Below are 16,995 nucleotides of genomic sequence, written 5' to 3' on the forward strand. Positions count from 1 at the left end.
TTTGTTGTCTACTTTTGTCATATGGTGCTTTTTATATTCTCAGACTCTACCTTGCCTTTGAATAAAACATTGCGGATACTCTGTCTCTTTGACTGATATATACATTGATCACTTGTTCCAAAAGAACAAGTCATCAACAAGTGAACAAAAGAACAAGAACAAGCGCGATGAATGAAATCGTAGTGAATTATCACTACCTGCATCTCTCTTTATTATAACTTATTATAACTTTATTATAACTTTATTATAAAAAAATAAAAATAAAAATTCAAAATTTGCGCTAGTGAAACCGAAACAAGAAGCGCACGCCACTTGCTCTCACCAACCACCAGGTGTGCTAGGGTCGATTGGGCCGCTGGGGTCTACGGGAGTGTCCACTCTTCACCTTTTTTTATTTCTCTATGCGGAAGCATGGACGGACTCACGAACGCTTCGCTCCACTCGTCATAATTCACTCCATGGATATACTGTGATTTTTATCACTTATCATACTACAAGTAACGCCCTCTAGTATCGTACCGTTTGCATTTTTCATCGTATTTGCATTTCCTTATATGTACAAGTACCGCCCCCTACGGCCGGTTCAAGAACTAACGAGAGGTGGCTGCATACGATTACGACGGGACGCTGTGCCGACGCCTTGAGGAGCTTCGCTCCTAAAAAAGTGGACACTTTGTGAATTTCAAATTCTGTTCGGGGAAAGCCGGCGATCATTGAGACGGGGTCGGTCAGAATGGAACGCGATGCGCTCGTCTTCTTTCTCGCATGACTGGGCACAGTGAGGGAACACGCCACTCGACGAGAAATGCTAGGGGGACAGACGCGTTCGCGCGAGAGCCATCGTGAGATGCTGAGCAACGAGACGCTGCGTCATCACGCGATTGATGAGAGAGTGCGAGGGGGAGAGACCACTGCTGGCAACGTGCCAGGGTACGGACAATGAAAGCAGCAAGAGACATTAAAGGCTATCGGTTTAATAGTTTTAGATTACATGCGCTGGCAAGACGTAAAAGCAAACAAGCGATAAATTAAAAAAAAGAAGAGGAATTGATGTGCTCCGTAGCGAGTCTGCAATAAACATTAAGAGTCATGCAGCGTGCAAGAATAAAACATTCGCGATAAGAGAAGCGCTGACTGCAAACCAACTTTACTGGGTGAATTCTAGAAAGGACAGCAGTAACTTGAGATGTCTGGTAGTTCCGCGATAAAACTTGGCGGTCTGCATTCGTCCTGATGTGCTCTTTTTCCTGTTTTGAGGTACACATCACAATACAGTCAGTAACACCTCCTTCGTTTTATGCAGCAGCTATCCCATTTTCCCGTCATATCCAGTCCACTTGTCTTAGGGTAGATCTGTTTAACGATCCTATCGTTGACACAAGCCGCTTTATTGTTCCCGTTAGTTCCTACGGCAAGCCACATCCGCTTTGTGTGTCTTTGTGTCTTGGAGCATGCTGACGGCATCATTTGTGCATAGCCACCTCCGGGACTTGATGTGGCGGCTGGAGTGGGGTGTTCTTCCTACCCTTGACCTCCTTGAGAGGTAGAGAATCGTGCAGCCAGCAAAATGCCTGAACTGCTCCCTAAGAAGAAACAAATAAGCATATTCTGAGGAAATGCGTCGTTGCTCGTGTTTTCTGGAGGGCTGTGAATGCTGGATTTCGCGGCCTCGGAGTAAATCACTTCATTTCTTCTGGGCGTTGTTCTCGAGGCCGCTTCGCTTGCCTTCTCATTGCTGCTGGATCTTTCTGCCTCTGGCGCAACCGCTGCGAGGCGGTTGTAGCAGGCCGCTGTTAGAGTGTACTAGAGTATACTTGAAGTGTTGAGTGGCGTGACCGCGCCTCGCCGTCTGATGCCTTCCGCATTGCCCGTAGCGGCGGCGCTGCAGTCGAATAGTACTGAAAGAGCCGCACGCCGCGCGCTTGAACTGCTATGCGCTCCGGCGTCTCCGGTGCGCTTTTTTGATGCAAATTTCTGCGTACCTGCCCATCGTTCATGTTTACCCCATGATGTCATAACCCTTGAAGTATGACACGCCAACCTACCGAATTTGAGCGCCATAAATGTCCTTGTGAGAGATCGAAAATTATTTAAAAAGGGCGTGTCTTATTCTGATTTCTTCTCTCAACTCTTTTTCGTTGAGCAGGCGTCTACAATATTTAAAATAACTGAGTCGATTTATTGGAAGTTATCTGCGCTCAGAAAGCTATGAGATGAAAAAAAATACTGTGTCAAACACACGCAGAACCAGGAGGCCGTAAGTAGAGAGGGGCGAGGAAGGAAATCTTAACCCCCTGAACCGCGAAATGTTGTCGTAATTTAACTTTTCACGGTATACTAAAATATTTACACGTATTCACAGCGACCACCAATTGCCAAAGTTAGTCGTTCTGCTGCACCCCTTCCCCTAAAAAAGAGAAAAATCCTGGGTAGTCTTGCAGCAAACGTTTACTTACAATTGGTGAAGCTGAATATAGCGTGCCTCTGCACTAATGCGCACCGTAAATTTCACCTTTGAGACAGTATGAGGTCTCAGAACTAGTTCAAGTCTAACGTATTTGGACAAAAAAATGCACTGAGTAAAAATAGCAGCTGTTCTAAGGGATATATATATATATATATATATATATATATATATATATATATATTTGAAGTAGATCACCAGAGTTTATTCTGACAACCGCAGTAAAAATGATAAACTTCGAGAATAGCGCAGTATAGGGAACAAAACAATAATTTATTTATTTAATCTTAACAGTTTCGGCTGGTGGACCAGCCTTCTTCGGAAGATATAAGCGAAATGATACAAGTGCCCGTAGCAGAGGGCTACCCTCACAGTTTGGAAGAACCCAAAACGAAAAGAAAAAAAGAAAAACAGAAAAGAAGAAAAAACGAAACAAATGGGTTAGTGAGGCAAGTGACAGACAACAAGAAGACGAAGAAGAAGAAATGAGCGAAGAAGAGTCGCCGGTAACTAGGGGTAGATGAGACGCGCCGCCAGAGGAGGCGACCAAGAAAAAGGTGAAACATACTGCCGCTTACTCGGGATGCGAGTAAGCGGCAAAATGTTTCACTTTTTGTTTCACCAACGCCTGCCTACACTTTTATGTGGAAATTGCTTTATGTGAAAAGTTTTTGTTGCACCGACGCCTAAAATGTTTCCCCAACGCCTGCCTACACTTTTGACACTTAATGAAAGAACTACACCTATAATACTAAACATCGCCATATATTTTCTCGCTTGCAATGGCGTTAAGCATATATAATATTAGGAAAGCAGCAAAATTTAGGCTGTCGATACAAAATGAGAACTGATTACAGTGAATTTACGCAGAGTAACAGACGGGCTATGTATACTATACAACTAACACTCCTTAACATGTTTAAGATAACCCCCTTCGCACAGAGTTCTTGATAAGAAGGTATAGGCGTTCTTTCAGATCGGCTCCCTGGCTCGGCCTCCTGGAGCTTGCATAAAAGAAGCAAACTGAGTGCGAAAGCGCGCGGTTGAAACAAAAAAGCCTTTTATAAAGCAATAATTACCTTCCGCAAAACTGTGATGATAAAACTAAATTGTCACCGATATAAATGTTCTAACATCATTGCTTATATTCGGGCTCTTCATAAAACAATCAAGCGCATGTGGACTTATATGGGGACTTATACAAGCGCGGTTTTGATACTTCCCTCTTTGTAGCATGCCAGTAGCCACTTATGATGTAGCGCCGCTCAAAGCGCTGCTTGAGTGAAAAGCTAGGCGGATCTGTGCAAACTCTGATTGTACGTGTCTTTTTTTTTTGTCGGCTGGCTCTTGAAACAGTGAATGTCCGGACGCAATTTCTGCGTGACTGCTTGTTTACTCGTGCATTATTGCGCTTAGCAGGTGTGCATACACTGACAAAGGCTCTGAAATGCATTAAACGCGCTAAAAACAAGCTACTACATGCTTTCACGGGCTTCTTGCGTACGCTCCCAATGCAAACCATTCTGAGATCTTCAGTACCATGCGACTCAAACGCCGTCTCTACTCTCACTCGCTGGAGAATCAGCCGAGATACGGTGCGGCTGCCTCGTTCACTTCACTGCCCCCTTCTAGTACACTGTACCGCTGTCGTCGGCGCTCTCCCGATCAGCGATTGTACTCGGAGCTGCTGTCTGTTTTGACGGAGGAGCTCTTTTTTCTCGGCGAAGAGGAACTCCTTCGGCACTGGTCTTGCCCTTTTGTGTTGGTCTGTGACGGACGATGAAAACTTGTCTTTTAACCGACCTGGTATTCGTAGGCTGATGTATCGGTTGCCGTTGGTGCCAGGGTAAAGTCGGCGCGAACTGCAATAATAATCTAGAACATCACGGTAGCGTGTGAGACTGGAGTTTTCAGGATCCGACTCAGGAGATGGAAGGGCAGGAACCCGGAGGAGAGAAGAGCGCGTAGCAGCATTTGCCGCCTCGCTGCCAGGAAGACCTGTGTGGCCTGGAGTCCATACTACTCTTACGGAGTGATGCATAAAGCGCCAGGAAGCGGCTTGAAGAAGATGAGCAGCCAAGGGGGTGATAGGACCCTGGATGTGTCTAGAACAGGCTGAGAGAGAGTCTATTAAGATAATGTGAGCAGTCTGATAATCTGAGGCAGCCGAAGCGATGGCAACCTCCACTGCATGAGTTGCACTGTCGGCTCTAAAGGAGAGGTCATCAACGTGGCGACCTTTAGAGATCCTCGTCGAGCGCCTGGATATTTCCACTTCACGTCGTGCCAAAGTTAACAGCTGGAGACCGGTGACCACGCGGGCACTACAGGGCGTCCAGACCATGCTAGACGCTATGTTGCCACACGATTACGACGGTCCTCTCACACCTGACGCTGAGCAGCATACGCAGTATGCCAAAGAAGCTCGACAGCTGACACGCCTGCACATCACGCAACAACTGAAGATGCATGCCACTCCAATTTTCACAATCGAGAAGTCGAATACCACTATAGGATATCTAGTTTTGGTATGGGCTCTGCAGGCTCACCGCCAAAGGTTGTCCGAAAAGCTCCGGAATCGCTACTTTGGACCCTACAAAGTGGTGCGTCGCGTCAGTGACGTAAACTATGAAGTTGTCCCAGACGAAACCATCTCGCCCCAGCGTGCTCGAAAGCGCTACCCAGAGATTATACAGCTATGGTTTATCATTAGCGTGATAGCGGAGGTTAAGGGAATGGAGTTACCGTGCAGCAAACGATCGTTGCAGACAGCGTCTTACAGTTTAGCGGGGTAGCGTTTGCGTGGTTTACGTCAACGTCATTGTCTACGTGCCCCAGCTAGAACGTTGGCGCCACCTATCGGATTTATTAAGTTAAAGAGCAGTAAAAAGGAAAAGAAAAGAGAATGCCTGTGCCACCACGCCAAGCATTCTTATAAGTTTATCTTAGTAATGATAAAAGTAAATAAATATGAACGGCGCACCAAATGCGAAAACATTTATTTTGCTAATTTGTTTACTTCGATCTCGTAGTTAGGCCTAGACACGTTGGAAATGGGAAGCTATCTCAAAAACTACACCAACTTATCCCTCAAACTCAGTTGTCGAAGCTAACCGAAGGCAAGCGAAGCCACTTTAAACATTCATTTGCTGCGAATGAGGTGAATATTTCAACAGTTGCGCCAAATCACTTCAAGCGGGCGTCCAAGAGCGCCGCCATGTTTTGCGTACACTACGAACACCTTCGCTATCACGGTAACGTTAAACCTAAAAGATAGCGCGCGTACGGTAAGCGGCACGGGTAAGGTACATATCAGCGCACGCGCATTTCGATCCCGCTATCATGGTATGGCCGGTATTCGGCAAGCCCGGTATACTATTACTGTCTATTGATCACGTTGTACGGATCAAGCCTTACTTCACGCGTTAGAGCAACCGTTCTGAGGACTTTTCTAAATGCGGAGTATTTCTTAGCGAACTTCGGCGACTTTGAGCGTATCTATCTATCTATCTATCTATCTATCTATCTATCTATCTATCTATCTATCTATCTATCTATCTATCTATCTATCTATCTATCTATCTATCTATCTATCTATCTAGCCGCCTACGAGTTTTAGCTCTCCTGACCATTTCAATAATGGTATCTATACCAAAGCTGGTATGGCGTAACATGACTGTATGAAGAACATATTTTACTCGTCATAACATGAAAATCGTGACATGGATGTCATGAATGTCATGATTTACATTTAACTTGTTGCAGCTCTTGCGGTGGTTTTGTTCACTTGGCATGTTGTAAAACTGGTATGGTATGACATGATTGCATGGCGAACACAAGCGACAGACCCTAACAGAAAAATCATGACATGCGTGTCATGTAACAACATGACTACATGCCAACCTTATGATGCGCGGCTGTTTCGCTAGCGTCACATGTACCAAATTTGGTATTACGGTACGCAAATGGATGACGAAGGTATGTGACTGGTGCAAACATGATAATCATGAGATGCGTGTCATGTAACAACATGACTTCATGCCACGCTCATGATGCGCTGGTAGTCGTTTCGCTAGCTTCACTTATACCAAATTTGGTTTTACGGGACACGAATGGATGATGAAGGTATGATACTGGTGCAAACGTGATAAACATGAGATGCGTGTCATGTAACAGCATGACTACATGCTACGCTCATGACGCGCTCACAGCCGTTTCGCTAGCTTCACATATGCCAAATTTGGTATTAAGCGACGCCAAATCATGACGAAGGTATGCGACTGGTGCAAACATAATAAGCATGAGATGTGTGTCATGTGAGAACATGACTATGCCCCAGTCAAGGCACCAATACTTTTCGACGTGACGCGGTGCGCGTGCTCGCCGGCGTTCATTTCGACGCGTCACGCCGGCGTTGAGACGCCAGGCGCCGGTCCTGCAGGCGCGCGCCGGGCTGCGTTGCTGTGACGCATGCGCGTTTCAGCATAGAGAAATAAAAAAAGGTGAAGAGCGGACACTCCCGTAGACCACAGCGGCCCAATCGACCCTAGCACACCTGGTGGTTGGTGAGAGCAAGTGGCGAGCGCTTCCTGTTTCGGTTTCACTGGCGCAAATTTTGAATTTTTATTTTTTTATTTTTATTTCGATTAAGGTATAATAAAGGGAGATGCAGGTAGTGATAATTCACTACGATTTTATTCATCGCGATTGTTCTTGTTCTTTTGTTCACTTGTTGATCATTTGTTCTTTTGGAACAAGTGATCAATGTATATATCAGTCAAAGAGACAGAGTATCCGCAATGTTTTATTCAAAGGCAAGGTAGAGTCTGAGAATATAAAAAGCACAATATGACAAAGGTAGACAACAAATGCATCTCGCCTTACAAATAAATTGTAGCAAATATTGTAACAAATACAGAGAGAACACAGACAACGCACACATCGCTAGAGTTGGCAGAAGCCGAGAAGCTGGTGAAGTATGACACACCGAGCCCGTGGGTAAGTAAGGATCTATGGCAAAAACACAGCGCACAATGCTGAAAAAGAAGGAAGAAGTGACATATACACAGCAATGAAGTCGCGAATCACGCCTGAGGTTAACCAAAATAATGCATAGAAAAAAAGAGTGCACAGAAACCACACGACACAATATAGCAGAAAGGCAAAGCTGCAGTGTGCTGGCTGTGCTTAAGAACAGCTAGCCCAAAATGAAAAAAAAAGCAGACTTGATGCCTGCTTGTCCTCAGAAAAGTAGGGCTTTGCAGCTTGCTCACTACGTGAAAGACAAACTTCATGCTACAATACTGGCAGGTCTTGTGGCTCTTCTTATCAAAAATTTAAGATCCCAAGTGATTTGCGTCTGGGTGTTGCTGTGACGCTTGCGAGCTAAAATAGATTGTAGTCATCACTTATCCAGAATTGTGGACCTTAATTGGTGTTACGAGAGCGGTATTACAGGGCTAATAAATAGCAGAAGGAAACCACTTTGGCTCATTATTTTTCACAAAGGCTCTACATCGTACGTTATCACTCACAAGCTATATAAAAATAAAATGGCAGCGTCCGCAGCCCCATCAAACGCTACAAGTTTGGGTATTTTTTTGAAAATTTTGATGGGTGAGATGAGGAGGTTTATGAGAAGCTAAAATACAAAAAGCGTGATAACGTGAACTGTGCCCACTTCATACTGTGTTCCTTACCCGCTCGAAGACATTTCAACAAGCGGTTTTGTTATCGATATATTACTTGAGCTGGAGAGATAAAGCATACACAGTGACCAAGCGACCCACCGTAAAGTTTACAGTTCGCCCGCATTTGCTACAAAAATACAGACAGGATACCCAACATTCTTTTTATGCAAATCACTTCGAGCGAATACACAGTGTCCCTACTCCTCATAGGGGGTAACCAAAACAATGTATGCAACGAATGAGTGGTTAGTTTGGTGGTGAGACTGTCTCCGCAGTCTTTTGATAGTTTTCCGCTGTGCTGCTACTTTGGCTTGCAGATGTTTAATGGTTTGCTTGTACTTCATTGATGGAGACATTGTCGCTGGCACACAGAAACGCACTGCAATAAACAAAAAAATGGATGTAAAAGCGAAGAACAACTAATCCCATACGAGCACTTTCCTCGCTCTTTCAGACCCAAGGTGCACAACTTTCTGTGGTGCAAAGTTTTCGATTCCACTACCTAAAAACAAACCATTCACAATGTTGACAATGCACAAAAAAATGAAAATCACTGAGAGCCCATCCTTACATTTTGTAAGTGCACAACTAGTGTCCTTTTGAGGATAGTTTCCTCAGAATGCCCTAACATAAAATAGCACATTAAAAACAGCTGCAATAAAAGCATAGTCACCGTTTTCTCTAGGGCACTCAGACGTGGAGCTGTTGGCGGAGACATCTTCTGGGGGGTCTTGTGAAGCTTGTTCAGTGCCTCGGACAGTGCTGTCGGAACAATTTTGCGAGCGGCCTGCGGAAGTCTCAATATCAATCCACTCTGGTGTTGAAGTGAACATACAACTTACCGGTCACACAAGTTCCTTTTGTGACAGCTGAACGACTGGTTGAGGTTTTCTCCGGCAAGACGAAGTAAGCAGAAATTCTTTCACCAGCTACAAGAGAGCTGCCACCTGCAGAGGTTTCGTCAACAGTCAATTTGGGTAAAAAAAGAACTCGCGACACTGAACGCACCCTGTTCATCGGGGCACCTCAATGTGTGGGAGCCGCTTTTTGAAGCCTCAACCGCAGGTCCTGAAGAAATGAAATTACGACAATGTGTCAGTAAGAGGCTTAAAATAACACAAACTGAAGCTCATCCGCACCTTGCAGTGCAGCTTCTGCAGTCATGTCACAGTCACTATTTGAAGCGACGCTCGGAGAACATGCATATATGTGCAGTTGGTACAAGTTACAAAGCTTGTTGCATGGGGAAACTTAAACAGCTCTTTCAAATGTGCAAATTGGTCGAACGTGGAGGAAAACAGAAGGAACCAACTAGGAAACAAGTAATTTGTGATTTTTGGAATTATCAACAGTGCCAGCTTTCACCGATGAAAGGTATATGTACATGTGCACTCAGGCTTGAAGACAACGTGAAACAGCCCTTGAAAGTCTTTCAAAACAAGTTGCGCTGGTCAGAGCATCAAAAAACGACAGAAATGTAAGGCTGCTGTTAGGAAGGTAATAGCCCATAGTTCACAAAATTTAGGATTTTCCAAGTGTTGCTTCTATAGTGAGGTTTCTCCACCGGCTACAAAGATCTTCGCGGTTAACTGTCGCCACTGATTCAATACAAGTGGCTGCTATTACACATATTTGAGTTTCAGTCAATCACTTACATGGTGCAGCTGGTTGCACACTGGGAACAGACATTCTTGTAAGCCTTGTGTGCCCAGGGTCCATGAAACTTTGAGCAGTAAAATGGTCGCTACAAACCCTGTACGTTGCGTACAATAGGCTGGCCGGCATACTAAGGAGATCATCGCGTCCAGCATACTGCATCCATGCTTTCATCCTGCATTGGCAATGAGCTGAAAGGGGAAGTGCTTGAATAGTGATTTTTTATTGTTACCCTCACTGAGCAAGCACGAACAGTAAGCGTAAAGACATGCAAACCATACAAAAAGCTTTAACACACCTGCCGTCCCGTGGTATGCGGAAAAAACTCGTCCCAGGCTTCTTGTAGGTTCTGCCATTGTTGAAGCACCACGATACACAGCAGTAGCTGCCGTAGCTTGGACCGCCGGACAGCATGGCATCAGCGCGGTCTGAAAATGTTTGTAAGTGTATGCTTCGCTGTCAAATTACGAAAAAGATATGTGCACGTCATAAGTGTACCAACAAACCCCTTTGAATCATTAGCTAATCGATGCACAATACAAAACCAGTGATACATCTCTGACCCATAAAACTCTGACTTTCAAAGATAGACGTCAAGACCACGTACAAAGATCTTCAGAAGTTTCCAGGCCGCTATCCCTTGTAATGCAATGGTATCGCGGCCTGGGAACTTTAGAACACCTTCGTGCGTACGCAGTATCAGCACAGCTCATTGGGAAGAAAAATCGTAGTTGAAATTTGTGCGGTAAAATTATATTGGAAACGTAAAAAAATTGTGGGCAGCTTGCACTATAGTGGCACAAGGCTAACGAAGAAACGAAGATGATGGCCACTTGGCTAGTCCAGATTTGCCTCCAGCACACCAAGAATTATTCGTGTTGCGCGCCTTCGGGAAACGTATCGTGAAGGATGCGAGGCCCAGCGAACGCTTCTCAATATTTTGCACCGAGCCTATGACCTAGCTGCCCAGCTATTCTCAGCCTACAGACGCTCGCGTCCATGGCAGACGCAGCACGCGTCGCCCCGGCTTGTTGCCGTGCCGCCTTTGCTATACTGCATACGTTGCACAATGTTCCCATCTAGCCGCCGCATAGAGCCACAAACTTTCTTGTTAGCGAACCTCCCAGTCCTTACAAGCTTCAGAAAAAGGTTACAACTGCGTGAATGAGACGCCACGTAAGAAACAAACTCGCACACATGAAGCGCAACGTGTGTGTGTGCATCTTTCTATGTTTGTTGCATGGTGTCTTATTCGCACAGGTGTAACCGTTTTCTGAAAAAAAAAAAAGACCGAACAAGACCAACAACATGTCATTCAACAAGTTTCGCTTGAAAACGTGCCTCACCTGTTATCTCACGCTTGAAAACGCCGACGCAGCCGACGTTGACGAAAGCGACGAAAGCTTCTCGCTGTCAGTCATGCATGGGCTTGTCGCTGGGTAGATGGTGTTTATGACAGTACGGCTGAAGAAAAATAATCGCGTAAGGTGTGTTGAATAAATTGTTTTTATGTATAAAGAACATACCTAATTTGGGCGTATAATTATTATTTTGTGAAGACAATTCTGTTGCATTGATTATAACTGTTTTTTGGGGGGGCTTGCGCCCTCTGACGTTTGATGAGAGCACTAGTTGGTTACGTAATCGTGACGCACTTCCTGAGGCCAGGTTTTGCGGAGTGTCCTCTCTTGTCTTCTTCTTTCTCTATGGTTTCAGCACGTCCGGCGTCCCTACGTCACAAAAGGAGGGAGACGCAGTGTTGTCTGGGTAACGCATCGGCATGTCGCAATCCGCACCGGCTGCCGTGGGGCCGCGCCGACAGACGCTGGTCGCGCCTGGCGTCAGACTATAGGCACCGTGTAGTCGAGTTTTCCAGTCTGACTACAGCGCCAGAATACATAGTCTAGCGGATAAAAAAAAAAAGAAACCTTGAGACTGACTCGGTGAAAATGGATCGCGAAGCGAGCATCTCGCAACCTTCATCTGTCGGCGGATCGTGCCCGGGATACATTGGGGACGCGAGCAAGCGTCTCTTTTCTGCGTGCCCCTAACGGCGAATGCCAGAAACTTTGAGACGGGGAAGTGTGAGCAACGCAGCTCCCTCTGGTCAGTGTGCGGTGACGAGTGCTCGCGTTTTGCTAACATAATGTCGCTGTGCCTAGCGTGCGCGCACGTCAACGCTACATTGGAGTATATTGGGCGCTTCATGATGCGCTCATGGCCATTTTGCTAGCTCCACATATACCAAATTTGGTGTTAAGTTACGTCATTGAATGACGAAAGTATATCGCTGGTGCAAACAAGGTAATCCTGACACGCGTGTCATGTAAGAATATGACAACATACCATGCCCATAGCATGCTCGCGGTCGTTTCGCTAGCTCCACATATACTAAATTTGGTATCACGTGACGTGAATAGATGACGAAGGTGAATTACAGATCCAAACATGATAATAACGACGCGGAAGTAATGTACGGCATCATTTACCTCCACCTGGTAACGTTGTGCTGATTTTAAAAAGACATATCAACCTTTCTCATTCGTGCTTCGCATATCATCGATTCCCACTGTGCGTGGGATCTGTCATTTTTTTTTTTCAATAGGCCCACGGTGTGCTCACTTGAATTTTTTCCGCTTATGCACTACCACTTGCGCGAGCATCGGGACGATGTTTTTCTTTTGAGTGGGGGAATAATGCCACCTGTCCATGAACTGCGGCGAGCACGAGCCCGCATCCAGGAGAAACAAACGAAGAAGCAGTTTGGGACAGCATGCTCTCTCGCTTAATCTTTTTCGTTGTCCCGTGTCACTGGCATGCGTCTCTGTGACTACGCGGTATTCCTTAACCGAAGTGCTTCTTTTTCACGCGTGACAATGCTGTGTTTCATCCGTTGTGTCCACTGATCCCGTCACTGAGGGGTAGAAACAAACACATTGTGCATCGACATGTCCGAAACGCCGGCAGTGTGAACACCGTGTCACCTTACAATCACGACACACATGTTCCGTTCGCGTATTTGGAATTGCTGGCCCCGCATCGCATGAAAGAGGGAAAAGAAAGAGTGCGAGGAGGACGCCAGCGTTAGGATTGCTCGCGCGCTATTGGTTCCTCTCTGCAGGGGCCGTGCACGCCTGTAGGTGACGTGCTGGTGACGCATGCACACGCCCGCGATGGAATGTTCGGAGTTTTTCCGGCTGTTCCATCGTAGGGAAACACCCACAACCTGCCGCCACGCTCTTTCTCTACCTTTCCCTTCTGCCTTTCTGCACCTCTCTTTCCCTCTCCCTGCAAGAGCTGAGCCGAACCGTGCTACCCGCAAGAGTTGTAGAAGAGTGACTTTTTTGTTTTGTTTTATTCAATCAACCACTACATCATACGCGCCACTGCTGGCATGGTGGACGCTCATGTGCGAAATAAAGTTGGAAATTACCATCTAACGTTCAATCACATGCATCACACTTCTGTCACACACCATACTAGTTCCAACTGCCCTTGCAGAAACGCGATTCCGACTGTCATGGCAGACGCCCAGACGCTCATGTCTGAATTAGACGCCAACACATCAAACGTGAAGCATGTTTCGTTCCACGACGCAGCTCCGAATTACATGGAAGCCTCGCGCACATTTACGTGCGAAATAAACGCCTGTTCAGCCGGCCCATCTGACGTGAAGTGCCTCCTCGTCGACCTCTGCACGGACGGATGCGCACGAGCGGCTCGCCAGCTACAGCAAAGTAACTAATAGGACGATCCACGTTGTATTAGTTGCGATCCACGTCGTATTAGTTGCATTGCTGCTGTCTATGCTCAAGGCGTCACAGAGGCACTTCACGTTGACAGTCGGAACCTCTTCGCTCATTGAAACCATCACCGTGCTATCGCCATCCTATCGCAATTCACTCACTGGCGCCCTCGCCGCAGGGTTGCGATCCATCCAAGACACCGAAGGGGCGAGGGTGCTTATGGAACAGCCGTAAACACTTCTCTGTGTTTCTCTGCCGGCGTGTCTTGGGGAGATCGGTGGCTGAGCGAAAATTCGCCCCATGTCTTTGCTTCAAGTGACCACGAAGCGGGCAATCTCGGGGGAGTTAACAATGCCCTCTGCGAGGCTTCCGCGGCGTCTGAATAGGTAGGTCAAGCACCCAACTGAAGTCTTTTTTCGCTACCTTATTTTGTAACCCAGACCCCGTCCCTCCTTAGCACGGATTAAGGCGGGGGCTGCGCCGCTTAGCCGGAGAGGGTCTATGGCAGAGCGGGGAGCATGACTGAAAATGAGGTGCAGGTGTGCAAGTTTAGCCGGTGTCGCTGCGTCACCAGCGCGCGCGTCACCCGCACGTCACCTCCAGAGGTGAACAAATATCGCGCGAGCGATCCCAAGGCTGGCACTGGCGTCCTCCTCGCACTCTTTCTTTTCCCTCTTTCGTGCGATGCGGGGCCAGCAATTCCAAATACGCGTCCCGTTCCGTTGCAGCGCAGGTACTGCATAGGCCGACCGGGGGCTACCATCAGGGCTAATTCACCAGCAACAGGGCCTCGCGTGGCGGATTATCCACTCTCGTACCACTGTTGAACTTGATGAGCACAGTGCGTGCTGTCGAGCTCTCCTCGGTGAACGCTCCTGAGTCACTTCCGTCACACGACTAAGCGCAGTCAGTGATGTACGCACATCATCGTCTGCCACGCCATGCAACAACCAGTGAAGTCGCAGTATCACCTGGTGCTCCTTGGAGTCGATGACAAGAAGACAGCATCTTCCTTAGCCAAAGACCAACCAAAGCCAAAGACCAGCCAAGACGTAAGATTCCTCCCCACCGCGAAATAAGGGCGTGCGTCCTCCGCAGGGCAAAGTACGCGAGATGAGAGCACAGGCCACCACGTCGCGACGATGTAGCGACGCGCGCTCATTGCACCATCTTGCTGGTAATGCTGAAAACAAAATAGTTCCCCTCCCCTCCCTAGATGACTGTCCCCAGCGGTAAGTGGCAAATATAAATAGCTTGCCGTTTGAACGTTGAGGAACGAGCTCCTCTACGGCTCAGTGGTTAACGCCTCGCACTCGCGTTTCAAGGGCTCGAAGTTCGATTCCGCGCACCAGAGTCTTTTCTAGATTTCTTTCTTGCGTTTTCATATATATAGATACTTATACATAACCGGTGAGTGACGGCGATGCCCACGCCGGCGGCAAAATCCAACCGAGTGTGTCCATATAATTGCTATCTCAACGAAAAGGCTGTGAGCGGCCAGCTTTCGTTGTGACAGTGATGCAATTCCGCGCAGGCCTGGCGGCATTTCATGCTTAAACCTCTCGGGTGTTACCAAAGAATTTACACGCCTTCACATCGACCACCAGTTGCCCAAGTTAGCCATTCTAGGCACGACAAACCCCCCAAAAAAATTCCTAGTTACGGCCCTGTCTACTACCTGTGACATTTTCTGTCTATTTCATACATAGCTGTTGTTATAAAGAATCGATCGAAGTTACCCACTTAATCAACAGCATTACTGATCACGTCACATCTGTGGCGGATTGAGAAAAGAAGGGGGGGGGGGAGTAGGAGCGAGCGCCCGCCCCCAAATCCTGTGTCAGCAACCCGCCCCCCGTCTTCAGTGCTTGTCATCCACCTCCTGTCACCAATTAGAAAAATCTGCGGGACCACTCTAAACACACATCATAGCCTCCTATATAGGAGGCTATGCACACATTAACAGCGTTTATGCTATGACGGGCCAGTAACGTAGCATTTTTAGTGAACTCACGGAGAGATATTTATATGTCCGTGTTTTTTTTTTGTGCACTAGAAAACTACGCCATGACGAGGTTTTTGTGCCACCGAAAACAAAAAAGTCTGGACAACCCTCCCTCCCCTCGCCCCCTAAAATGAGTCACTGCATCCACCCATGCCTCACCACGTGGCCTCTTTTTTTTTTGTTCTATCTAATGGTTCGCATCATCAGTGCGGCCCGGTACCACGGGTCCTATCATCACTCACTGTTCGGCTACCTTTATTCTGCTTAAAATATTATCGTTGACAGGGGCGGCGCTAGGATTTATTTCTTGGGGGGAGAAGGTGTGCACCGACGACAGTTGTGTTCCTTCAGGAGGCAGGGAGGCACAGAACTTATATGCGTTGGGCTCTAGCCCACCCGTGCCCCCCGCTTGCGCCGCCCCTGATCGCCGACAGCACCACAGCTGCCCCACTGTACAGATTACAAAATGCCAGAAACGTGTTCAGGAGGACAGTTATTAGGTGTAATCTACCACGCAGTTGAAGACATGACGAGCGCAACAAGCTGGAGTTGAGTGTTTTCTATGAACAATGATCGTCATTTCTGCAGATATTCCTAGCATAGCTGGAGTGCGTGGTCATAGCCCGAAGTCGCCACCACATACCTGCAGATCGGAGCCCTTCTTGGGCGATGGTAGCGCGGGGGGCTCCAGGGCCGCTTCGGTCATGGCAACGTCCTGGATGGGGTCTTCGTCCGGCTCCATGGCGGTGGAGGGCGACGCCTTATCAAAGCTGCAGCCAACCACTGGGCTTCGAATTTTCGTCGTTCTCTTTACGGTATGGCTTTGAGCGCGCGCACACGTGGCATATTCAATGATGATGATGATGATGATCTTATATTGCTGGCACTCGCCCACAAAGGGGAATCGGCCGAGAATGGGGCGGCAGAATTTTTAGGTTAGTGGGTATGTATTTAAAAGCATATCCAATAGAATTTCAGCAAAACAAATTCAAATCATGAGTAATATATGAAAATTCCACACGAGCTAGTGTTCAGGCGATCAGATAGTCTCGGAGCAGAAAGAAATATTAAAATAGGCTAACAAGGTAATCTTTTTGTTTCCAATATGTACGCACACACAGCAGAGCAAACCTCCCTGTAACTATATAACCTAATGTAGTTCCTCCAAAGAATAAAATACTGCCGTGTTTATTTCTAAAGCTATCTTCTCAGTTGAATCGACAAGGTATCTTTTCCTTTGATAAGAATATCGGTGACAGAATTTAAAAAAATATTTATTTTTTCTATTTCCTTGAAGAAGAGACATTACGGAGTTATTTTTCTTATCCCCTGTGAAGGAGACTCATACCCAGTATGGGTGATTGATTGGTCAAACGATGGCCGGATGTATAACACGTTCAATACACTACAAATTACTGTAGTGATTAACTAGCT

At 46.8% G+C, this 16,995-nt stretch overlaps 1 protein-coding gene across 1 annotated transcript in view; it reads right to left on the bottom strand.

The window, feature by feature from the left end:
• Positions 1 to 16,290, bottom strand: part of LOC142803490 (uncharacterized) — a 31,537-nt gene extending 15,247 nt beyond the window's left edge. The window contains exon 1 of the mRNA XM_075888605.1: positions 16,205 to 16,290. Coding sequence (XP_075744720.1) covers positions 16,205 to 16,267 — 63 coding nt within the window. The 5' untranslated portion in view covers positions 16,268 to 16,290. The remainder of the gene's footprint in view (positions 1 to 16,204) is intronic.
• Between the last annotated feature and the right edge of the window lie 705 nt (positions 16,291 to 16,995).

The sequence above is a fragment of the Rhipicephalus microplus genome, chromosome 3, assembly GCF_043290135.1.
Source record: "Rhipicephalus microplus isolate Deutch F79 chromosome 3, USDA_Rmic, whole genome shotgun sequence".
In the NCBI taxonomy this organism is placed as follows: domain Eukaryota; kingdom Metazoa; phylum Arthropoda; class Arachnida; order Ixodida; family Ixodidae; genus Rhipicephalus; species Rhipicephalus microplus.